The sequence below is a fragment of the Emydura macquarii genome, unplaced genomic scaffold, assembly GCF_026122565.2.
Source record: "Emydura macquarii macquarii isolate MOO-44397 ecotype Brisbane River unplaced genomic scaffold, CSIRO-AGI_Emac_v2 contig_2437, whole genome shotgun sequence".
In the NCBI taxonomy this organism is placed as follows: Eukaryota; Metazoa; Chordata; order Testudines; family Chelidae; genus Emydura; species Emydura macquarii.
This window is the reverse complement of record NW_027132574.1, coordinates 940,384-967,018: the sequence shown is the minus strand read 5'-3', so window position 1 is coordinate 967,018 and position 26,635 is coordinate 940,384. Positions and strand designations below refer to the sequence as shown.

General features: G+C 36.1%; 1 protein-coding gene across 1 annotated transcript in view; it reads left to right on the top strand.

Annotated features, from left to right (window-relative positions):
* The first annotated feature begins 8,566 nt into the window (after window positions 1–8,566).
* Window positions 8,567–26,635, top strand: part of LOC137162626 (protein eyes shut homolog) — a 340,220-nt gene continuing 322,151 nt past the window's right edge. The window contains exon 1 of the mRNA XM_067562533.1: window positions 8,567–8,716. Within this exon, the coding sequence (XP_067418634.1) occupies window positions 8,689–8,716 (28 nt within the window). The 5' untranslated portion in view covers window positions 8,567–8,688. The remainder of the gene's footprint in view (window positions 8,717–26,635) is intronic.

The following is a 26,635-nucleotide window of genomic DNA, read 5'->3' as shown; positions in this document are numbered from 1 at the left end:
TGAAATAATATTGAGAAATGTCAAGCAACTAGTGTAATAAATGGACTATAGAGTTCAGGCAAAGTGAGTTCTCTACTTCATTTAAAATTCTATGCTAATACAAAATGTCATAACTATCAGACTGGGGACAGACTGTGACTTTTCATGTACATCCATGCAAGGGAATAAGGAGTCAAAAGGCACCTTATTACTCCCTTATGTTCCGTACCTGTATTATGGGTAGAAGCATGTCAAAGAGTACAACCTCAAATACCCTTCAAGTGCAGATGGTGAGGAATGAAGTATCATATAGGGCTGTCAGAGATTTTCTCCCTTCTGTTAGAGCAACTGAGGAAATAGCAACCAGATTATGATGATTTCTTGAATCACAGTCTGATTCCTGGTCTGCTCCTGGGGCAGCACTATTGCAAGCTGCCCCTTACTCCAGATTTGTGGGAAAGCAACAATTTAGCCCTCAAAATACAGAGTTCAACAACAACAATTCAGAATAAGGATTTTTTCCTTTTCTGTGAAACAAGGATTATTTTATGTATGTGTTTGTGCTTTATATTCAGACATACAGTGATATTCATCCTCCTTATGTTGTTTCATTTCCCCTTTAGCATTTTTTTATCCTCGGCTGACCTTTAGTTAACTGGTTGACTCCATGACACCCCACACTTACATTTAGCTACAGGTGTGTTTGTTCGTTTTGTTTTTCAGATTCTGTTCCATTACTTCTAGTAATGTTTTTTAAAAGTGACCTGAAAAGAAAAACATTTTTAAATGAGTTTGCATCCTTTTTCTGCTTATTATGCTTTATAATTTAAATAGGCCTGTAGGAGTTTTGTTTTAAAATCCTGCTGCTTTCCACTCAATCACCCTCGCACAGTATATGTTTTCTTTAGAAGTATGAGGAATGACAAAGTGGATTTTTCATTAGTTTTGCTGAAGAGAAGTCTGAAGGGATGTTTAGTGCAGGATCTAATACCTTGCTAGAAGGGATATAACAAAGGCTCCCTTTCTCAGAAATGTTGATTAGTCATTTAAGTGCTTAAAACAAAAAACAAAACTTTAAAAAAAGGTTTTAAACAATCTCCCTAAGAATTCCTTCCCTTCAGAGTTGTGTATCTTTTGCACTATTGACTATTCTGCAGTTCACTAGTTCCTCAGTCATCACAGAGTTATCCAGCCTAGACTGGAACAGAATTTCTATAGTCAAAACAAAGCCAGGGGGAAAAAAAACTGGTTGGCTGCTTGGTTGGCTGGCTAAACACTGTCCATAAAGCAGCACAAAAGGGCACAAGCCCATTTGATGCTAAACTTTAAAGACCTGATTCTTACCTTTTTCAGATTGCCGAGCCAGTTCCCTTTGAAATCAGTATTTAATATTAAATCTGTAGTCTGATGCTGTAAAGCTCTGAGCACCCTCAATTCCCTATGACTGAGCACCTTTCAGGATCAGGTTCTTAGCCCATAATTATTTAACCTCCAGTTCAGTAAAAACATATTAGTTTATCACTACGTGGCTTACAGACCTTTATAGGTCTATCAAATTGATGTGGCCATTGTTACCTATGTTTACCTTCTTTCTTTTCCTCTTTTTCTACATGGATATCTTCTTAGAACATTATCAGCATAAGAACTTCAGTTGATCATAGTGAGTTTCAATGGATTTTTGTTGAGCCTTCAGTATACTATCCTGATCTCCTTCAGTACCCTAAAATGCATGACATCTGGTCATGGAAATCTGCTGTTCTTGGATTTGCCCTCTTTACTTAGTACATTTTCCTGTCTGATCCTGAAGTCAGCTAGGGTAGTGGATGCACAACCAATGTCAGAAAAGTTCTTATCAGGGTTGTATCTTGTAAACAGTTCTGGGAACTCATTTCTTTTACTGGCCTCTCTTATTTCACTTCCTTTTTCATCCTATTATATTGTCTTTCCCCGAACTTTTGTATTTTTGATACATTTTGCAGTTATTGAATGGTATTAGCAATACTTACATTAAATTCACTGTAAAGCTTCTTTACCCTGCCAAAGTGGTGTAAAGGCACTTTAGGGTAATTGAGAATTTGGCCCATTGAGTTTTGGTTGGGATTACATTTGAGGTCCCTCCATTTCAGTGTTTTCTTTGCTGTTACTAATTTAACTCAGTGTTCATTAGCAAGATTACTCTCTCTCCTGTGTTTTACTTTCTTCTTTTCCTGTATAGAATTTATTTATCATGTAGAACCTCTTTTTGACTGCATTTGAGTCTGTTGGTTTCACAGTAATGCACATTGTTCGCTGACTTTATATAATATTTGTTTAGAATGTAATGGGGGCACCCATCAACTTGGAAGATCTAAAATTTATCCTCAGTACAATTACATTTTAAAACCCCATTACTCTAAACACTCATTCATGCAAGTAGTCCCATTGATTTCAAGAGGATTAACTGGGGAAATAAGTGCTTCCTGCATGAATAAGGGTTTGCTGTGGGGCCTTAAATGGAAACACAGTATTCACTGTCAGCACTGGTAGATGTTATCTTATCTGAAAGGAATATATTATAAAATATCTCTTCTGACATATCTGACAGGTTACATCTTTTCAAATTTGTTAAATCACATTGACCTACTTTGTATTTTGCATCTCACTTAATGTGTTTGATATGACATTACTGGATATAATGGTTCTGAAATTAAAAGTATGCAAGTTTTTGCCATGTCATGATGGAAGCAGAATAAACAAGAAATTACTCTAATTTCACAAAAAATCTGGTATCTGGTGCATAATTTTGATAAAAAAGGCTTGAATGTTTACCAACCCTCTCCCCTTTTTCATGACTATTGTTTCACAGAACAATTATTGTCCTACATTGCTTTTTTAGCAGGTCTGGAGATAATTTTTCTGGATACTGTTGTTCAGCATGGATTGAATACTATTTAGCATTGCTTTTGAGATATGATTCATCTCTCTCCAATTGCAGTATCATCCATTATTCATATCCATTCCTGAAGTCTGAGTACTTCCTGAATCCCCTCTGAGAAGTCATGTCTCATGTAGAGGTGGACTGAGATTGGCATAAAGAACTTCTCTTATGTAACTTCTTAAAATACCTTTTATCTGAGTACATCAGCATCTGTGGGCCCAGTGTTTTTAGGTCACTCTCTAAAAGGCATCCCTTAAACCATGATATTACAGTGAAAGCAAATCAGTAATGTTTTTTTGTTTTTGTTTTGTTTTGTTGCTAAACCTTATTCCTATAAATTCTATTTAAAGAAATCCAATATTTGGCCCAAATCTTTCATTCACACTTTGCCCAAAATATTTTACAAATTAAAAATAAAGGAGGAATGAAATTAAGAGTTCTATGCAAAACACAGAACCCCTTTTTGAGGCAATATGTATGTAAATGGTATACAGTAGTCCATGGGAGATGATGCAACTCGTTTGGCAGTAGTAAATATCCCTACAGCCTGACTCACCACTCTGTTGCTTTAAAAAAAAAGAGCAATGGAGTTACTACAATTCAAGACTAGAATGAATCATGCTCATACTGTATAACTATGTAGTGGACCAAACTCTGCTTTATGGCACAAATGTGAAGCTGTTCCATTAGCATTATTCCAGATTTACAGTGTACAGAAATTGACCCATCAACTATTTTCCCCTAGATATTGATAACAAATGTGAAGATGTTGTACTCAATTGTTTGTTGTGGCCTTGAATATGTTATCTAATATAATTTGTTTAGAATGTATGGACCTAGTCGTTGGCCAAATTGACGGACATATAAATACAAATTATTTTTGTTAAGTACACTGATACACTGGTGTAGGAAGCAGAAAGCAATTATTTGTGTCATATCCAGCTATCCTTACAATAAAAATGATCTATTGTTATGGGAAATCTTTGTAGGTAACTGTAAGAGGGTGATACCTTGGCCTTTAAAGTATTATATTTAGATTTTTTTCTAGGAAACAAGAGGAAAATTGTAATATCTGATTATGCTAATAACAAAATAATCTTGACTATATGCATTTGCAAATTTGCTTATTCATTCAGTCATTATGTGTGACATATAGATATAACTGTAATGTGTTATCACTTTACACAAAATATATAATCTATCAAAGTAAACTTAAGTTTAAAATGTGAGATTCCATCTGATAATAGGAATAATGAAACTCTCATTCCAGCTGTTCAGTTTCACGCTCCCTTTGAGCGAGGTCTCTCTTTGTTTACAGAAGATAAAAGGTAGTGAAGGTATTTTTAGAAGCCAGTTATTGAAATTCAGCCTTTTAACTAAATCATTCATACATTTACAGGAAAACTGCAGACATATTGCTCAGCCCAGCAGCCTGAAAAATCAAAAGGTGAGAGTCACTCTCACTATGAATAAATAGTGAAATATATTTGAAAATCATTATTTTGACTTAAAGTTTTCATTGATTTTGTTCAAAAACAGCAAGTCAAGTACACAGAAACATATTATGCAATAATTAGGTGTTACAAATAAATAAAAAAAAGGGAGGACAAAAACAAACATAAAGATAAATGTTATCAAAAAGAATACATATTTTATTCATTCTACATCAGGGTGTATTCTACTAGGAGACTGGTGAGATGAATGAAAAGATCTCAGGCATATATGAGTCAATAAAGCTCTCCAGTAAATGATAGTTAATACAATTGGTATATTTACCTCCCTGAAATGAATTCAATATGAAACCAAATAACTAAGTTTTTGTCAGGATTTTTTCTCAAGTTTGCAAGGGGCTAATTAAAAAGGCATCCATTTGGTGATATGGGGAATGGAAGGTATTTTCCTGATGAAGAGAGTAAATATCTTTGCAGGTGCAGTAGTTGTGCTGAACCTATATTGAGGAAAAATACCTGATTTAGAGGAAAAGTAGAAGAGAATGATAGAATTGATCTTAATAAACAAGATATTGGTTCCAGGAGACTAGTCCACATATAAGATTTGTTTACTAAAATCATTTACCAGACAGGCTGGTTCTGTTATTGCTGATTCTACTATGACCGCGGCACTCAATGCTGCCACCACAGTAGCCCTATGCTTATATGGAGTTGTCTGTGAAAGTAACAGTTGTGAGGCTATCCAGCCAGCCTATGTGATCCCACTTCTTTCCCCACTGTCTCTTTCATTCCCACCCTCACATATCCTTCCAGATTTCTTCTTCCATTCTCTATTTGTTGTCCACATGGGTGAAACCCCAAACTGTCTTTATCATCTCTGGATAAAGAGATGAAATTAAAAATAAATTGGCAGGGAGCTAGACAGAAGAAGTGTGTGAATCAGACCTCTGAACTCATATTTGCATGGATTGAGGTTTACTAATCTAAAGTATTCAGAAGGATGTACAGTGCATTTTAGCCATATGGACTCTTACTCTGCACATACAATTCCTTTTAATGTCACTGGGGGTAATGGCAGAGGAATGAGAGCACTATATGGGGCCTTGGCCTTTTAAATAAAAGCTGAAATTGCAACAGTCACTTCTGAATAGGACCGTTATGGCTCAAAAACTCTGTCTGCGAATTACCTACAGTACATAGTACATCTTTTGGAGCACAGTGGTGAGAAAATCTAGGCAAGAAAAGCTGTTGGATGACAAAGTGAAGTGAGAACAACAGAGGCTGACTCACTGTGTGGGCTTTATTGCCATTACATGCTGAAATTTCTCTATTACAGTGTTGTGTCTTGTGCTTCAAGAATGTTTATGGCATCTGATTTCTTTCCTACTCTTTTGGAAGGGCCCATACTTTTGCTACAGAAATTTAGGGGATTGTCTGTATCCTCTCTCTGTTTGTATCAAATGTATATTTGTAGAATGAATCTGCACTGTAATTTGAATATTTTAAGGATAGAATACTTAAGGTTATTACTTGGTTATTACTCTTGTTCTTGTCTATAATACTCATATGTTGCTTCATATTTTGATATAAATTCACTATGCTTCAACCTACATTATGACTTCTGCTTTTCTTCCTTCCTTTCACTATGATGAAACATGCAGAAAAATCATGGTACCAAATGTAGATAAACACATTAGATGTAAACAATGTTGTCAACCCCAAGTGTTCAAAATTGAGCTGGGCCCCAATAAACCATGAGATTGGCTTAAAAATCAAGAGATAATGGTTTGGGGGCTTTTTAGTTGCCTTCTGGGTTTTAAGCCTTCAGGATTGTTGTGGCTATGTGGCTAGCTGCACCTCCGTTCCCTTTCTGGTTTCTCTGAGTGCACCCCTTCAGGGAACAGGCCTTGCGCCCTGCCTCAAGGTGGAATCGTATGAGTCTTCCACATAATCAAGTAACTCTAGGAGCTGAAGTTTTAAGAAAATCAGTAAATAGTGTGAGATTCACTGTAAAATTATGATAGTTGGCAACACTGTTATGGATGAGGGAAAGGAGCAATACTTGTCAATTTGACGTCATCCAACAAGACATTTGAAATTAGTGTTTTTCAAATTAGAAAAGGACTCAATCCATACCCAAATCCAAACTTACTTGAATAGCTCCTGTCTCTTTAAAAAGTCTGATCCTAAACTCAGGAACAGAACATCTCAAATCTTTAGGGTTAGACTCAGGGTTACGGACAGAATCCATCTTTATTTAAAGCGTCTCAGCCCAGATTCACCCCAGCGATGCCTCTGCCAGTGGTAGACCTTGGCAATGGAAAATCTCCTAAGAAGAGGTTGTTGTACCAAGTCGATACAATTTCCCTTTCATTGGAAGTCTGCACAGGGCTAGATCTTCCTCAAGGTGGAGGGTGATTCAGTGCATCCTACTAGCTGTATCTGACATCAGAGGCCAAAAGTGCTTTATGGAACTTTGAAGCTGTATGAACACTTTCAACCAGTAGGAACACTGAGTGAGGACTACTGTATGTCACTGGTCCACAGGAGTCAAAGCTAGACATTGAAGTGTGTTTTACATCTCCCTGTACCAGCTTGCACCAATCTTGCCCTGAACAAAAAACAAAACAAAACAAAACCCTGCTTTCTGCTGATTATTTAGAACATGTGTATAACTGCATCTCCTAGAGGGCTCATCCCAACTCCATGTTCCTTGTAGAGCTTTCTGAACTGGTCCTGACACTGATAAAAATTCCCATAGCTGGCAAGCCTTCTGAAACACAATGATTTCATGCAGTCCACAGATAGAAAACTGTTGTTTTCTAATTCTATCTGATACATTACAAGATTCATTTACTCACACTGACATCTCTTCAGGGATGATGTTTTTGTTAGTAGGTTTCTATGATTCTATTTAGAGATATAATAGATACATAATGGGAAACCTTGACAAGGAACTAAAAGAATAAAAGAGCTCTCCCTGTCATTTATCTTTGAAGTAAAACCTTTGTGTAAGTAAATATGAGTCATTCAGATTTGCTGACTACTGAAATAAAATACTTGCTTTATGATGGTGCTGATATATTGTGTATGAGTAAAAAAAAATCTGTAATAGTGGCATCTGACAAAGGGCTGAGCCAGTCATGGAAGGTGAAGCAAGTTTATTTTTAAGAAACAAAATTGCCTTTCTTGATGCACCTTTTAAAAGATGACAAATAATGTCAGGATGCATCGTCTATAAGGTTGTACTGTCCCTTTGCTTTATAGAGTTACATTTCCATGGGTACAGAATAATTGTACTGGAAAAGAATTAGGAGCTTTTGAAAAGAATAGCAGTTTCCGTGCTTACTATATTTAAATATCTGTCAGCATTTCCATTATTAACCTTCATTTTCAAGGGCTTTATAACTCAGCCATTTTAAATCACATTAGAGCTACACTTTATCTGTCAAAATGCACAAATGCAAATTTTGTTTTGTTTTGTTTTGTTTTTTTAATTTTTTTGTCATTTATTTGCTAGGGGTCACAATGGCAGCTGCAGGAAAGAACTTTGCTCTCCAAAGTTTCTGTTCTGAATCAGCTGATGTTAATTCAATTAAGGTCAGTTTTGAATAGTTCTTGAAGAAAAAAGTAGTGAGCAAGACTCTGCTGGTCAGCTAGTTCAATATTAAGTGACCATGAGTTAAAAAATAACCAATAAAAAAAGATAATGAGAACTAAAATGCTGACAGAAATTAGATAGTGAAGCCTGAAAGTTCAAATAAAGTGGCAGCTAGAAACTCTGCAAGTATCTCAGAGTTTGAAGGCAATTAGGGGATCACTTAGAATTGTGCTGAGTAATTTAGCCAAGTGAGTTAGTTGAAGGGCTCTGTTTTCTTCAGTGGCACTGCACATCAGTTTATTCATGCATTCTGATAATTTGGGGTATCTGTACAATATATGAACTCTGTGTATCAAGAATTCTCTGTTATGTATCTTTAACAAACTGCAAACTCCTTTTTGAATGTGACTTCTCTTTTGTCCTTTCATCTCCACTTTGGACTGAAATTTTAAAGAGAATTTCAGGGCTGACAACAGTTGTTAATTCTGGGTAGTTCATTATACAGATACATACATCCTACAAAATAGGCCGGCATCCACCCAAGAGAATTGGGCAATATTCACCTGTTAAGATTGTGGTATCACTTGAAGAAGCTGATCAGGGAATCATCTGACAAAGGGGACTGGAAGGTTATAAAAGGGCAGGAGCTTATCTGCTTGGTTTCTTCAGCCATTTTCACCAGCTCAAGCTGAAGGAAGCTGCTGCAGGAGCTTGGTAAGGAGAGGGGAACCTGTGTCTCCATGAACTCAGACATACTTCAAGACAAGGGTAAGCTAAAGTGAGATGCATTGGGTTCAGGGTATTTGTTGTTTTCTAAATGATCTGTGCTCTATTGTGCTTTATATAAGTAAAGAGCTATGGTGTTTTATAATCCTGTGCAAAGTTTGTGTGGATATGTTGTGTGCTTATGCTTATCATGTGCCCTGAAGAGTTAACCTCTGAACCCAGAGTACCCAAAGGGTGGACTTCTAGGAAAAGGTATGCACAGGATGTGAGGGAAACTGAGGGTCCCAGGGGCTAGACAATTGGACTGTGAGGCTGCACCTCTCATGAAGGGGTGCTAGACAGAGGATATGTACTCCAAAAGTTAGCCTAGAAACCCCCAACCAGAGGTAGTGCCTTGACTTTGTACAGATTCTGGACTCTTACATCACATGGGGATTCAGCATTTGGATCTCCTCACAGCAATCTGATGAGTGCTTAGGAAGGAGGAAGGTGGGGGTCAATTCATTCTGTGACATTCCTATATGGGTCTCCTCGCATGATTAGAGCCTTTTTTCCATATGCAACTTTAAACCATTGTCCTGCCTAAACAGTTAAAATATGATGCTCCTTTTAGTCAAAGTCCTATTAATTCTGGTTTCTAAAGTAATTCTGTTAAATGGCTCCAGAAATCTATTTCAGAGACAATAATCCACATCACATAAAACTGTTTAAAACACTATGATGCAAATTAGTATTTTTATTCCCATTTTACTGATGGGGAAAAACTGAAGTACAGAGAGGTTAAGTCACTTACCTAAAGTCAGACTGTTACTTAACATTATGTTTGGGAACGGATTTAGATCTCCAATCTCTACGTTACTTTAAATTGCACTACTGTATAATTAATTTTTGATTTACACTGGTGTGAGATCAGAAACTAGTGTTAATTACCCAGTCTCCCATTCCCATGATTCAACCACTTGGCATTGTTCCCTAACAAAGGGTACATCTGCATTGCAGCCAGGGGTGTTCTTGGCAGCTCATGCAGATGTACCTGCACTATCTTTTATCTAGCCAGCTCACTAAAAATGGCAATGAGAATGAAGAGGCTAAGTTTGGGAAAGCAGTCTGAATCTATACCTAGGTGGAGTTGTGCATCTTGTGCCTGTTAGGGAGCCAGTTGCAGCAGGGCAGTCTCCTAGCAACACACTGGACACAGCTGATTCTAACAGGGGCTGCCTGATTGATTGCACTTCCTGGTAGATGAAGGGTGGGGAGTTGACTACTATTTAACACAGCAACAGCCAGAGTGCCTGGCTGCTCAATTCTTTCCCTGCCTGCAGTTGCACTTGGTTTTGCTTACTGTGCCTGTCCCAGCCTCCTGCCCCACCTGCTCTTGTACCTACTTCAACCTCTATCCTTCTCCATCCTTGACATCCTGCTCTGACCTCTAGCTCCACTTCCTGAGCAAGTCTCTGGCTCACCCGCTGGCTCTGGCTTTTGGCTTCTGATCCTTGGTTCTGATCCTCAGTTTTGCTCAGGACTAGGTCCCCAGGTGTGCTGTGGCTTTGCACCTTGACTCCCTCTCATTTCTGCTGCAACCTCCAGGCCTCTGGTTCTGACCACTCCCATCCCAACTGTGTCCCTCATAGTGCTCCATGTCCTAATTTCTATTTTTAGTGAGCTAGGTAGATGGGTATGTCTACAGGAACTTCGGGTCACATCCGTGGCTGCGGTGTAGGAATGCAAGAAAATGTCATATAATAAGTATATTCAGAAATGTGCATATTTCCTTCCTCTAATAAAATAAAAATGTGCTGTTAAACCATCAAAAGAAGCAACACAAAACATTAGAATAGATCTGCATATAGTTCTTCTCCTCTCATCCACTTATCAACAACATTCACATCTAGACATAAAAACTGATTAAAACAGTAAGCAGTCTATGAGCTGCTGATCATCACATATGAGCTCAAGATATTGTTTAAACTCATTGCATGTATCAGTAAATAATAACCTGCTGTGCTGGAGAATCTCTGGAACTATATTTTCTACAGAAACAGCAACAAAAGAAAGTTAGTATGTATTCTTGTATCAAAGATGTGCTGAATTATCAAAATAATAATAATAATTAATAATAATTTGGGACTAAGTGTTTACTGGTAGCTGCAGATTTCAGTTATCTCATTTCACTTGCATATTGAATAGTTAGCATTTTGTGCTAACTTTCCATCAAAATGACAAGTGGAAACATATACAAGAGCAAAGACAAGCACTTTGCTCATCCTGCCATGTTTTGGATTTTTCTATTCATCTTTAGGCCTGGTTCTATAGTGTGCTGTGAAATTAAAAAGCTTGAAATCCAAAAAGTAATGACTCTTCCCAGCCCTTCTATTTTTAATGTTTAATTAATTTATTTATTTTTGGTATTGCACCAACATCAGAAACCTTAACATATTACTTTTATATGCTTGTTTGGGAGGGACAAGTGTTGGGACAATGGTTCTGAATGGAGCCTTGGAAATTCATAACACATCAATTAGTTTCATGTTCATTGATTTTGGAAATGAATAATTGCTGAATAGTAAGTTGCTGGGAAACAGCCCCATGTGTAATTTTATTCAACACCACCAGCCGTCATAAACAGGTATGTAGTCCTCGCCCAGTGCTGTCTGAGTTTTCCCGCAGATGATGCGGAGGATATCTAGGCCTAGACATAAGCCTCTTATATCAATGGGAAAAAAAAAAAACCCAGTTTCTCATGATTGTACAAGCATGTAGAAGAAGACAATCATTACAGGAAGGAGTTACAAATATTTGCAGTCTCTCACCGATATCTAATTAGGCCAGCATGTCATTGTGCCTCCTTTCTAAATAGCTTTTATTCTTCCTGTGAGACTGGATTTTTGCCAGTGCAAACCACAACACCATTACATAAATTAACCACTTTTGAAAGGACTTCCAGACACAGTTTACACTATCTGTCACCCTATACTTAAGTGTTAACCTGGTCGCCAGTTCACTAACCAGGTAATTTTAAACCTTATTAAAGTATTCAAGGTTCATAGATTTTCCAACACCTGAAGGGACCACTAGTCTGACCTCCTGTATAACACAGGTCATAAAACTTCCCCAAAATAATTTATAGAGCACATCATTGAGAAAAAACAAACAAACTTCATTGTTAAAAAAGGCAGTGATGGAGAATCCACATAAACATTGATAAATTGTTCTGGTGGTTAATTACCCTCACTGTCAAAATGTATGCCTTATTTCCAATTTGAATTTGTCTAGCTTCAGCTTCCAGCCATGTTCATGTTATACCTTTCTCTTGAAGTTGAAGAGTCCATCATCAAATATTTGTTCCCAATGTACATTGATCCCAGGAAAATTAATGGAGCAGCTGATATGTTACTTGATGAAATAAGAATTAAGGAGGGTAATGTAATGAATGCAAGTCAACATGGATTTATGGAAAATAGAACCTGTCAAACTACCTTGATACTTTTTTCGGATGAGATTACAAGTTTGGTTCATAAAGATAATAGTGTTGACACACTAGATTTTATAATATTTGAATTGATACCTCCCAACATTTTGATTAAAAAACTTGAATGACAGAAAATTAATATGCCGCACATAAAATAGATTAAAAACTGGCTTAGTGATAGGTCTCAAAATATAATTGTAGATGGTGAATCATTATCAAGAGGGTGTGTTTCCTGTGGAGTCCTGCTGGGATCAGTTCTTCATCCTCTGTTTAACATTATCAGTGACCTGGAAGAAAACACAAAATCAAAGTTTCCAGATGACACAAAAAATGGAGATGTGGTAAATAATGAAGAGGACAGGTCACTGATTCAGAGATCTGTATCACCTGGTAAACTGAGCTCAAGTATAAAATAGGTATTTTAATACTGCTAAATGTATACATCTAGGAACATACTTACAGGATGGGGGATTCTGCTGGGAAACAGTGACAGTGAAAAAATTTTGACGTCATGAGCTCCCACTATGATGCAGGGGCCGAAAAGGGTTAATTTTGGGATGCATAAACAGGGGAATCTTGAGTAAGAGAAGAGGTTATTTTACCTCTGTATTTGGCACTGGTATGACTATTGCTGGAATATTTTTGCCAGTTATGGTGTCAACAATTCAAAAAGGATGTTGATAAGTTGGAGAGGGTTCAGAGAAGAGCCATAAGAATGATTAAAAGGTTTTGAAAACAATTTTTAGCGGCTACATATAAGGGAAAGTATGAAGATTTATTTATACTACTGTTTACCCAATAAAGGAGCTTAGCCCCTTTCCATACTTTTCATTCTGTGCTGAAAAAACTCTTAAAAATTTGCTTAACTGCACTTTAGCACTGATTTTTATATACAGTATATGCACTTAAATTCATTATAAATGTATTATTTACATCTAGTAAACACTAACTGAGTTGTACTTCACAGAACTCAGAACATATTTATTTTGCTGTATGTTAGCATAACTGCATATCTGGGGCTGAAACATTTCTTTTACGGTTTTCGTTGACTTTCACATTTTAGTATGACATTTTCTGTTGCCAGGTTTATAAGTATATTCTGAAATGAAAGCCTTCTAGTCAAAATAAGAAAGTGGTATCTAGTAACATAGGTAGCACTGCAATTTATTCCCATACTCATAAAAATATACTTTATCATCTTTTTCCACCTGTCTGCTTTGATAAATTTCTCACAAATGACTATTTTGCTCATAATCAATTTCAAGGTGACTGTAAATATTCATGAACTCATCTCAGCAATATTAATTTGTTCTGCTTTTACTCAAATAGGGAATTTCTGATGCATCTGTTATAATCTTGTATGCCTTTGTAAATTGTCTTTAGTAAATGGGATTCAGGAAACACATGCTTTCCATTCATTTAACTTAAAGAACCATAATAAATTACTACAATCAGAGTCATAATGATTGTACAGCCATGTAGAAGAAAACAATCAGTACAGGAAGGAGTTACACACACATCTATTCCTCTTTAATTCTGTTTTTCTTACCCATATGCTGGAAATATATGTAAAAATGCACTGTATTCAGAAGCCTGATGTAAGAACAAATTGGGTGGGGTTTCCCATAAAGTTAATCTGCTTTGTTTAATCCCATACCAGTATATAGTCATACATGGATAGTAAAATGTTCTTAAAATTACATCTCATATGAATAAATCTTTTAAAGAGAAAGAATAAGAAACATAACCAAGTGAGTCTTTCCCATCCTTTCTATCAACTGGATTCCCTGATTATTATAACATGGAGGTAGATTTGTATGCAGGAGATTTATTCATAACCATGTATTTAGTTGTAACAAATCCATTCTTCTCATGCTTTTTGGCTATGCTGTATGTCATGATCAATCAGAACATCATGGCACCAGCAAGGATAGACCCCAGATCTTCATGCTCTAAAATCAAATCTTACTAGTAGAACTCATTTAAAATAAAATAAGTAAAAACATTTTTTCCTGTCAAAAACACCATTTTCTTGAAAATGAAATATTTTGCAGAAATTTTAATCAAGCAAAGCCACTTAACAGATAGGCTATTATCTACTATGGAGTGTGAGTGTGAGTGTGAGTGAGAGAGAACAATTTCAAAATGTCTTGGTTTTGTTCTACAGCAAATTTTAATACCTCAATGTTTTTCACAAAATGAAAGCATGGTTTTCTGCCCATCTCTACTTACCACTTGAGTTAAAAGAGAATCTCCATTAACTGTGGGGAGTATAGATTTTGGGCAACTAATATGGGCAATTTTGATTTCATCCTGTATGTGACAAGTGCTACTCGCAGAAGCCATTAGCATGTATTTACCTTGGACAAGATTTAAAAAAAAGAAAAGAATAGGTCCCTGAAATAAATAGGATCTCATAGCCCAAATTTTTGAATCTTTACAAAATACTTTCAAATCCTTTAAGAGATTTTATAGATTACAAACCAAGAAGGGATCCTTATAATAATCTAGTTTGATTTCCTGTATAATATAGTCCATAGAATTTTCCTAAAATAATTCCCAGAGCCTATCTTTTAGAAAAATATCCAGTCATGGAGAATCCACCATGAACCTTGGTAAAGTGTTCTAATAATTAATTTCACTATTAAAATATTCCTTATTTCTACTCTGAATATGTCTAGCTTCAACTTCCTGCTATTGAATCATGTTATACCTTTCTCTTCTAAATTGAAGAACCCATGATAAATATTTGTTTCTCCATGTAGATACTTATGGACTGTAATCAAGTCATTCCTTAATCTTCTCTTTGTTAAACTAGATAGTTTGAGCTCCTTAAGTCTATCATTATGAGGCAGGCTTTCTAATCCTCTAATCATTCTCGTGGCTCTTCTGTAACCCTCTCCAATTTATTCACATCATTCTTGAATTGTGGACACCAGAACTGGACACAGTACATCAGTTGCAGTCACACTATTGTCAAATACAAAGGTCAAATAATCTCTCTGCTCCTACGAAGATTCCCTTGTCTGTGCATCCTAGGATTACATTGGCTTTCCTTGGGCTTGCTGAAAACTACATTGTAAGTATGCCTGAACCAAAAGGACAAATAAAGACACTATTACTTCCTTGGTCATGTAAGTGATGCTGAAAGTGTGTGTGTGTGTGTGTGTGTGTGTGTGTGTGTGTGTGTTTCTCCCCAAAGCTGCTGTGTTGTGAGCTTTCCTTCAATTTGTTATCCACAATCACTATAAATTTTTTCTTCAAGTCTGTTCTTTATGCTGAATTTTCCCATCCTGTTCTTTTACTGAGTGTTAATTCTCCCAGTGTTTTTATATTTTTCTAAATTTCATTCCACTCTCCAGGCTCTCAAGATCACTTTGGGTATTCTGTCTTTCTTCTGGAGTGTTTACAACTCTGCACTACTGCAATTTTCAACTCTCACTGCATTTTCTGCAAATGAGCTCAATGTACAATTTATTTTTCCCATTTCGTTGTTAACGAAGATATTAACTAGGCCCACTCACAACAATATTGTGGTACTGTGCTTCAGAGCTGGTTCCTTCCTTAAAAAAAAAAATTGCAAACTAAGGCCATTTCATTCAAACCCAATTACAGAAGATCATTCTTCTAGCATGAGAAAGCACCTTTTTGTCACTTCTATAAACTTTATTATTGCTTAATATCTGTACTGCTGCACTAATTATTTTAAAGTGGCAACCTGATTTTTTTGAAGTGCTTGGAGTAGAGCGATGGAAAAACCTAATTTTTTGGTTTGTTGGCTCATCTGAAAAATAAATTTAAAAAAAAATTTAGGTGGAACCTAAATTGTCATTAAAAAATAGTCAGTAACCTGTTGAGGGTTTAAATTTTATTTTAATTGAAATTTATGCACATTTTTAAATGAAAAGTCATTTCAAATAAAAATGTGAAACATTTCTTTTAAACAATATCAAAGCCAAACGTTTTGGTTTTGTAACCAACTGAAACAATTCAGCAAAATTGTCATGAATTGCAAAATGTTATAATCAACCCAATGTTTTTCTCTTGGTGAAAATAATTTTGTCTGAAAAATTTCACCGAGCTATTTAAACGTCCTGTCTGCACACATGGCTGACCTTTATGCAATAGGCAATTTCATTATATTAGGGAGAGGATGGCTTGAGGGGGAAGCATGGTCCAATGATTAGGGATCTGGATTGAATTCCCTGCTCCATCACTGATTCCCTGTGTGACACTGGGTAAGTCACTTAAACCTAAATCCTATTTAAGCACCTAACTCTCTTTGATTTTAACCAGAGTTAGGCATTTAAATACCTTTGACTATCTGGGCCCTAGTCTCCCTGTGCCTCAGTTCCCCATTTGTAAAGAGGTTGCTAATGATGCTTCTCTACATCAAAGGGGAATTGGGAGGATATATATATTAAAGGTTGTGACACATTCAGAAACTATGGTGATGCAAGCCAGGTAGACACCAGAGTTAGATGGATGTTACCTTCACGAATGTTCCCGTTTTTTGTGGTCATATAATACCCACAAAGGACCATATTATAGGCAGGCGAGAGACTCGGCGTCCCTGGAGTCTTGATATTGAGCCTTGATCCCCTATATGGTAATTATATGCTCAGCAGCCATTACTCAGCAAAATCAGCATTTTTTCCTAGGAACAGAAGTGGCACATTGCACCAGGATGGCATGGAACTGCGCTCTCCAGTGACTCTTTAATCCTGCAAGATGGAGGATATATATGTATAACTTTAAAGAACAAGTCTTGTACAGAGGAAAAGAGGGTATGGGAGAACTGTACAACACTAGGTAAAGGAATAATGTCAGAAATAAACAGCATATTTAGAAGATGTCCACTATGTGACAGTTTATTATATTGTTTCAGATGGTGTTACCCCACAGATTTGGACCCGATGATGCCATAGTGGCTTAGGTATACTAATGAACCAATCCCAAGCCTTAGTTCTAAAAGTGGATAACAGGAAGTGGTCCATCCTAGCAGATTTACAAGGGTTTACGAGGGGTTTCCCTTTTTTAATCTTTCGGAAAAGTCCCTACACCTTCCTGCCTCGGTTTACCATTAGGAGGACACGGATACAGCCCTCCACTCAAAGGATTGACAAAGAGAGTAATTTCTTTGAAAACAATATGTCTCTTTATCAAATGCTAATTCTAATACAATTTAAATAAAAAATCAACATCACAAGTGAAATAAGTCACTTAGTTTATTGTATCTTGTATTGTCCTATGTAACCTAAGGTGGTGCACCATCAAATATAACATAAAACCCTGAAAGTGCAATACAGTACTCTTAACACAGTACAATATATCCTTAGCACATATTATAATGTTATGAATACCTAATTGTAGCATGGCATGACAAACATATAATGTTGCAACATACAATATAACATGGAGTGAGAAGGAAATCCTGCATTCATACATATAAAGCCTTAATATAATCTTGTATTACAATACCAAACTTCTTCCAATATAACATACAATTCCCTTATATACAGTGACATTACAAAAATCAATAAATTATATTGCTACAAACTAACATTCTATGAGTGTTGATCAGGCAATCCTAGAATGGGTGGGGTTAGAGATCATTCAGACGCAAGCACCCAGCGTTATTTATAATCATACATAGGTATTCCTTATTGTAAGAAAAAATATATTCACTTCCTTCTTAATCAAATCCCTTTGGCTTGTCTAAGGGTACTTCTATTCTGTCTGTTTGCCTTTTGCTGCTGAGACTTTGCTGCTTGCTGCTGTCCTTCTGATCATCACCCCTACTCAAGCCTGTCAGCTCTCTGCCCTATACATGATTTTCTGCCCTTTCCTGATTGATTACTTTCTCAATGTCAATAAACAGCATCTTCCCCACTCAAGGGTGATATAATTTTCAACCAATCAACTGCCGATATGCTAATTAGCTTACTTGTTTACCTCAAACTTGGACCTCCTTCCTACATACTGTCCCCTCCCTGCAGGTATTAAGAGTGATATTTATTTCACTCCAGTCTACCTTTCCACTATTGGTCAGTTTCTTACAACCTCCATTTTGTTTCTCTCTTTCTTAGCATGACATTATTGTGGCCATCATTTTAGATTTCTAGCTAAAACTTGCTCTGAACTATCATTATTTACTATTTATCAAAAGCCTTAAAGTTAAAATTAACTATATATCTATTCATGCCTATTCATTATGATACAGTTACCATCTTTGTTATATAAATCTGAATAGATAAAATCCACAATATTTTCTCCCTCTCTCCACCTGCTTTTCACCTGTGTGACTAAATACTATCTCTGGTGCCGACCTCCTTACAAGGAAAAGAACAGCTTAAAATTCTCTTGTATCAATGGCATTATCAGTTGGCTTTGTTTTACAGTCTTAGCAGGTTTTGGGTTTTTTTAGCATGCAAGTACTATATTCAGTCTTTGAAGAAATACTTGTGGATTGGTTGGTTTTCTGATATAGGTTCTTCGGGAGAGCTATAGCAAGGGAGCTTGCTGTCTGCCTTAATCTTTATAACTAGAGACAATTCTTGATGCTGAGTTGCTCCTTGGAAACTGAACATTGGTGTTTTGGCTGTGATTTCTGAAAGAGTGGCATATCTGCAGATCACTTATGCCCACCTCTGTTCCAGTACAAGTGTATATGTGTAAATAAAACAAATTACAAGAATATACACAGACACCACATCACAGATTTCTCCTCCAAGGTGAAACCAATCTGAAAGGCTTTTACATCTGCTACCACTTTCCAAAGGGGGTGACAATACTTAGAAATGCCCGTAATTCAATTAGTTGGAATACAAGGTGCATGCTGAAAAGGGGGAGTACAAATTGATTTCCATTGATACACTATCAATGTATTTATGTTAGTTCTGGATTATATCAGTTATATTACATTCAATTAATAGCTGTATGCATATAAAATTAAAAATAAGACATAGTAGGCCAGATCCTCAGCTGTGGACAAACTGACAAACATCAATTTACACCAGTTGAGGATCTGACCCAGTGTGCCCAGAACTAAATAAGTGTTATGCAACAATTTTTAGACTGCTTTAAAAACTGAATATCAGCATCACTGAGTTGGCATAAATTTGCAATTGCTGCATGCTGTAGTGAACAGTATAACCATTTTATGAACAGTCTTCATTAATATATTACTAATTTTCTTTAGATTCAAATCGAACAATACCATCAGCATCTCACTAAGCTCCCTTGAGGGTGACTATTTTGAACCAACCTATGAAGGGTGGTGTAAGTGAACAACATAAGTACAAAGATGTTCTGCCTCTGTAAGTGCTATGATAAGAAGTCATAGTTAATGATTGCCCATTTGCTGGGTTTTAATTAAGACACAGTGGAGGTAATAGAAATTGAAAACAAAGCACTAGATAAATTATTGTAGTTTAACACATTATGTGGAAGAAAAATGACAGGATAGCTCCGATTAAGTGAAAGTAATCTGCCTCCAGTGCTGAAAATGGCTGTAATGAGACACAAATAAAAGCAATTCCTAAAATGAAGATATAAAGTGGGGAAAAAAAACAAGAGCTGCCAGTTTGGGAATAGACCATGTTTAGTGAATTGTTATTAAATTAATTGCTACCCTGTATTTGTCATCATTTACTATATAGTCCACTAGTTCCAAGGAAATGGAAAAGGAATTATCAAATTTCTTCCCTTGATTCTTTTTTCTGTGCTTACACATTTGAAATGAGTTGTAGATAGTAGCTAAAATTCATAGCTAGAAAGAAGTTAATGCAGGGCTCAGTCGTGAACCCTTAAGTTGGGGTACACTTATGCAAATAGTGCCATTAAAATCCCACCAAACAGACTTGCCATCCAGTGGCTCTTCTAACAATCCTTGTATACGTATGAAGCACTGAGCCCAAAATGCGTAGCTCTAAAGAGCAATCTTGTACACGGAGAAAGAACACTGTACAAAATCTGGTAAAGGAACAGAGAAACAAATGATATACAGTTCATAAGTAACTGTGTTACATATTTAGGAGATGTCCAAGATATTATAGTTAGTGATGATTAGAAATGTTGATAATTAATTTAGTGGTATATATTTTGCGTGCTGTAGCGTGAGAATACAGTAATGCATAAACTGATAACACTGTTGGGATCAAACATATCTGCTCTTGCTATACTAAGAAACAGTGGAACAACGGAGTCATAAATAGAACAGTGCAAATAACTATATTTTTGGTTTCCTGGCAGTTCAAAAAAACCCAAAATTTTGGACAAACAAAATGGTTTATTTGGGGGGTTTTATGTAATTTTAAAAAATAAAATTAAAGATAATTTAGAAATAAAGGTGTTTCAAATCTAAACATTTTGATTTTGGAATTTTTATTTTATTGATTTATTTATTTTTATTTATGTATTTAGTTTTCATTGACACAATTTGGTGAATTTAGCATGACTATGCAATGGGGTTCCGTTGACCTGAATCTGCATTTTTACAGTAAATATATATCTCCAGCTTTAGTCCTAAAGATGTGTGGGTGTGATTTTTGTTGTTGTTGCTGTGATGTAATTCATCATAACTATTATATAATCTCCCATCCATTGGAGGCTAGGGGGTGTCGAACTGGTTCCATGAAAATAGTATTCAAACTGAATGATTGCTCATCCCCAAACTGAACAAAACCTTGTTCATCGAGTGGCCATCTCCTTTTCCCTTCATGACTTCCAGCTTGGCTCTAGAAATCTTGTTGCCTTCCTGCTACCTTCCACTGAGTCTTTCATTCTGCCCCTCCAGTAACTAGGTCCGAAGCTCACCTCTCCAAAGTTTTGTCTATGGAGAGAGAGAGAGAGGGGAAGTGGGAATTACTACAGGGTTGTGAGGTGGAAGCCAAGGAAACCTATCCGCAGCTCGTGTAAATTGGCACTGACTACTATAGGACTATGCCAATGTACATCAACTGAAGATCTAACTGAAGATTTATAAAGTATGTATATCAGGGAAAAGCATTGGAAGGAAAATGGGAACTGGAGACCAGTGAAGGGTAATTATTTGAAAGGAATCCTCAAAAATTTGAGAATTTGTTGGTTATATTTATTAAGATATAAAGAAAATGGTGGATGTTTCTCTGACTTTTGTAAGTTCCATCACAAGGGATTTTAAACATCCTTGTTGATGATTTGGAATTTGCTAAATTTCTAACTTTGTTACTGGCTTTGTTACTTTGAGGCAGAACAGAAAAGTAGTGGTTTACAAACCAGAATTTGTGTGTCTGTCAAATGCAGTGCCCTTAAATGTGATGTAATCTCCTTTGTAAATGAAGTACAGAGTTGTCATTCTGACATATAGATTTGCGCAAACCATACATCAAAACTCTCTGGCACTCTTTCTCAATAAATATAGCAACACAATGGGTGGAAAAAATTGCAGCAAATTGACATTAAGGAGAGCAAAAATGTGTCAGTAGAATGACATGTTTAGTTTGATTGGACTTTGCATGCAGTCTGTATAGGAAATTATGCATCTAATTATCTTTCAGAATGACTTGTATTATAGCATGCAGAATTCAATGTAGCTTGAAATGGTGTCCTTGCCACTGCAACCTAGGTGGATGATTTGCTAGTTGATGTTGCTTGGAGCTGGCCTCTGTGCTTGGTAATTTTTATTCCATACTTCTATATTAGCAGATATTCATACTGCATGATTTATAATTTCACTGTCTCTTTGTGTAGAGAGAGAGCACCTGTCTGTATAAAACAGTAATTTTGTTCTGCGTTAAAAAAGATTGCATCTATATGCCTGTGTATGCATGAATAGCAGACACAAATGTATTTTGCTTAGTTCCTTGACTTGTGAGTATACTGCTTATCAGCGTATCAGTAAACACTAAAACATTTGCTGTTCTGAGCAAAATACAGTGCAAGACCAAAGCCGTTAGCATTCAAACCCTCTGTCTCCCATTCCCTCTTGCTCTTTTGGGCTCTGTAGAGTGTATCTTGTTAATTTCCTGTGAGTTTACTGATACTAGTGCTCAGACAGTTATAATTCATCCATAAGTGCCCACAAAACAATTCAAAATAGCAATATAGCATTAAGAACCCAAGTTCTTAACACAAAATGACTTCTTGTAACTGTATTGCAAGCTGTTTTGAAGTTACACCTGTGCATTTAATGGTTGATTTGTTAACAAAGCTTATGCTTTAGTATAGCAGAATAAAAGAAATATTTTTGGATTAACCTTTTACATTGAAGTATACTGTGTAACATTTCAAATGCTTATTATAACACCAATGGGCAAGTTATACACCCTAAAGATTTCACATACATGTAAGCAAGAGAAAAAAATATTTTGGTTCTAAAATTGGATGTGCACTTATATTTACAGTGCAATTCTAAAATAACACTTGCACTTATATAATTCCTTTACAACCATCAATTAAGCCCCACAATATCCACTCGGTTATAGATAATAACATACCCACATCTACTTGATGTGAGTGTTCTCTGAGTAACAAGTGCCAGCCTGATTCAACCTTTCAGTGTTTGCAGGTGAATAGACTTCAGCATTAAGAGATCAAGTGACTTTCCCAAGATCCCTCTGATATGGTGAGAAGGAAGTAGAAACTGAGAGGGTAACCAAGGAGTACTGACTACTAGTCACTGGCACAAACTACCCTACTGGACCAAGATCAGGAAAAGTGTGAGCCAAATGCAGCTAATGCAATTCTACAACGTGGCCTGTTGTTCTGAACTTTAATAGTAAAGTGTGACCAACAGAGTGTACATGTCCAAGCATGGAATATTCCTTTCTGATCTGAGACAAAAGCTACTGAACTATAATTTATCTATTGGGTTCAGTCTTCTGTCTCCTGGCAAGATAACAATGTGGTTCTTCCAAGACTAATGAACTGCGGGCACCTCTGCATTGAAGTGCTGTACTTCTGCAGCTTCCATTGGTTTCAATATGAGTTTCAACAACTTGAAAAACTGAGACCCTCATCACATTCCCTCCTATAACATTTAGTCAGCTATCCAGTGTATAAAAGGATGAAAATAAGCAAACTGCAAAAGTGAAGGAATAACATTTCTAGGAGTTTAAAAATAAATGAGAATTCACATGTTATAGGCTGTAGGTTGTTGTCTTAAAGTAAAAGCACATTATTACTTTTAACCCACATTCAAATGCTTATCTTGCTTATTGAATAGTACCTAGTTAATGATTGTTATATTTCAGATATTTTAAATGCCTTGTAAAGAGTAGTGTTAGAGCAAGTTTTATAGTGGGGGTGCCGAGAGCCATTGAACCAAACTGTAAACCCTGTATATGTTGGAAACCACTTCAAGCCAGGGGGTGCAGCAGCACTCCTTGTTCCAGCACCTATGTTTGTAAAACAATGTTTTAAAGAAAATCTTTAAAGTATTAAACTTTATAACAAACCATAAGTGACAAACTTCTGTCAATATTCAGATGTAATTGCTTCTTAATTAGTAGGCTCATAATACTGATTGTATATAATCTGTTGAATGATCAGGTGTTGTAACTCAACAATAAAACATAGCATTTTTGCAAATACTAGTACTGAAAGCTAAAGAATTTAGATGAATCCCTTATGTATTGTACGCCAAAACAAAAATAACTGGCAGTACAGTAAACTGTAAAATATGGTAAGCAGTGGACCAGGAGTTCAAATAGGATAAAGTAATCCACAAGGTGACAATATGAAAACCATGACAAATCAGTGCCTATGAACGCAATGAAGAAAAGTTAATTCAGGGCTTAATATTTGATCTACAGATACAATTTCTGGGTAGTAAAATTCATCCTGTTTTTCCCTAACACATTTTCCTTCACTCCCTTCCTTATTAACCACATCAAGCTATGTCCTGAAAACATCCACTGAAATTATTTCTTTAAGCAGAACAATAGTGTAGCCTGGGTGCAAGGAATATCTTCATATTCAGTTCAGGATTGATATTCAGCAGGTAGCATATGGGCATGAACCCCATCTCCCAGAACTGCTCAGGTTTCCAGCAAGAGTCACTAAAACGTTAATATGAACATTCACAGCCACATTGTAAAATCCCTGTAACTGTTCAGGGCTCTAAACTTCAGGGCAGTAGACTTCTAAAATGAAGAGAGTTCAAAAGTACGATAGGAATACAGTATGTGACCCAAGCAAAGGGAAGGTTACCATATACTGTAATTAGGAGGGGGTACAGTGCTTTTCAGTATTCCTTACTCTAAATCTGTGGCTGAACAAATTGCCTTGGACAACAGGGACCAATCAGAGGGTCAACAGCAGGTTGATTTGATAGCTTCTGAACTCTTACCTGAACACTGTCTCCCTGTAATGTAAAGCAGGGAGACATTAGTTTCATTCCCCCAGGCCTATGTGATTTACAGTAGAGAATTAATGAATGAATAATGAATAGAATATACCACCACAGCCCCTGTCAATCATTATTGCATTTCTTCTACCACAGGCAGATGAGTATTTAGTTAAAAGACATCTCACACAAATTCTTTAATTGTGAGTAAAAATGTGACTCTGTCATTTAACATTGCTCTAGCAGTAAGAGTGTGAAAAGATGTGAATAACATGGCAGAGGGAGCTTGATCTCCACTTCTTGGTGATTTAATAACTTGAAGAAAAAAAGCTGTTAGAGCTGATGGATAGGTATTACCATGTATCAAGGAGCACAAAGTCTGCCAGTGTGTGAATATGGAAGAATCATTATAAACACTTATTTTAAATGGTTCCACTTCATAGGGAACAATATAATCCAAAAACGTAGCAAGATGTATATCTTCATGTCTAGCTACTGTATGTTCATTTTATTAATTATAATCTTCAAGCAAAACTTTCTTAGAGTTAAAGTTAAAAGTGCTATTTTGATATCATGATAGGGTCTAGAGCCCCAACTAATTTGGGGTGTGGGGTCCTTGTGCTGAGCACTTCTCAACCCAGATATTTTTAGGATGTACAAAATAAGGAGCTAAGCAACACTGCTGTATTTTTTTTAATACACCAGGTTATGTAAATATGGTTTCCTTTCCCCCCATCCCCATGCACACTTAGCCCCCAGTCCTGCAAACAATGGCTAATAAATGAAGTGCCTGGTATCCAGTTTAATGAAATCCTTCACATGAGTAAAGTTAAACACATGTATAAGTGTTTGCAGGTTCAAACCCTTATTTATTTCTTTGATTAAAATGTAAAAACTTCTTGAAATATTATATTAGGCATATTTCATGTTCTTTGGCTATTGATCATTGTGTGGATACTTTGTAAGGCCAAGATTTATTTGTAACAAAAATTATCAGTGCTTGCATATATCAATGGACTACAGCCATTGCTTTTGCTTTAGAAGATGAATAGGATGTATCGGTTTTAAAGGCCTATTTACATATGAGTCACTAAATTAGCCTACGGGACTCTAAGTATGGTATCAGGAAAAGGACTGCAATTGTAAATCAACTATATAAGCATTTTGTCTTTAAAAATGACGTGCGACAGCTTCAGTTTCAAGTGTAAACATTCTATATATACATTCTATAAATATCAAACATTACTTTCAGTGACATAAACTGACAAAAGCCTTGAAATTCAACTCTGCAGCTGTCACTCTGTCCTTAATTCTCTGCATTACAAAAAATAAATAAATGCAAACAAAATGTGTTATGAGTAGAATATCAATTGCTTTAACTTTGAATGTCCTGGATCAAATGCCTGTCTCTATTCAGTGTTTAGTGAGGCAATACTCCTATGGAATTTTTTCCAATGAAATGACTTCAGGATTTGAACCATTGCTTGTATCTTACTTTTCACATGATATTTTGGTTAGCATTGGATGATCCAAAAAGGTTAGTTCACATAAGCATCCAAATGTATTCAAGCCTAGGCTGCCTAAAAATCAAGACTGAAATCTTATGGGAAAATTACTACTCTCATTATTTCCTTTATTCTGAATTGAATTGCAAGAACCTTTTGTTCACAGTATTTGTTTACTTACAGCTCTATTCAAAACCAGAAATTACAGATGCTTGTTAAAATGGAAAAGGTAGCAAGGAAATAGTTGAATGTAACTGAACACTTTCAAACTTGACAACTCAAAAAAGATTGGGTTTGAGTTTTCAGGAGAGCTTTGTTTATGAATTTTCTGATTCCCAATCTTGTATTCATTTCACTAAGCCACATTTGTTTATTTCTCACTTGGACTCATTTATTCTTACTACTTCAGGAGGAACTGTTAGTATTAAAGTCTTGCATACATTAAAAGAAATATAACATATTCTTAGGGCTTGTCTACACAAACATTTAGACACTCATACCTCCCTTGTTAGTAGATAACTGGTGGTTCTACACAGCTAATTTGATTTTTTTTTTCCCTCTATTCCAAGAAACTTGATCCATTTAAAAAAAATTTTTTTTTTTTGCCTCTTGAGGAATGATATCCTAAAACTTCTTCGTGTCGTAATTGTTTTAATGGA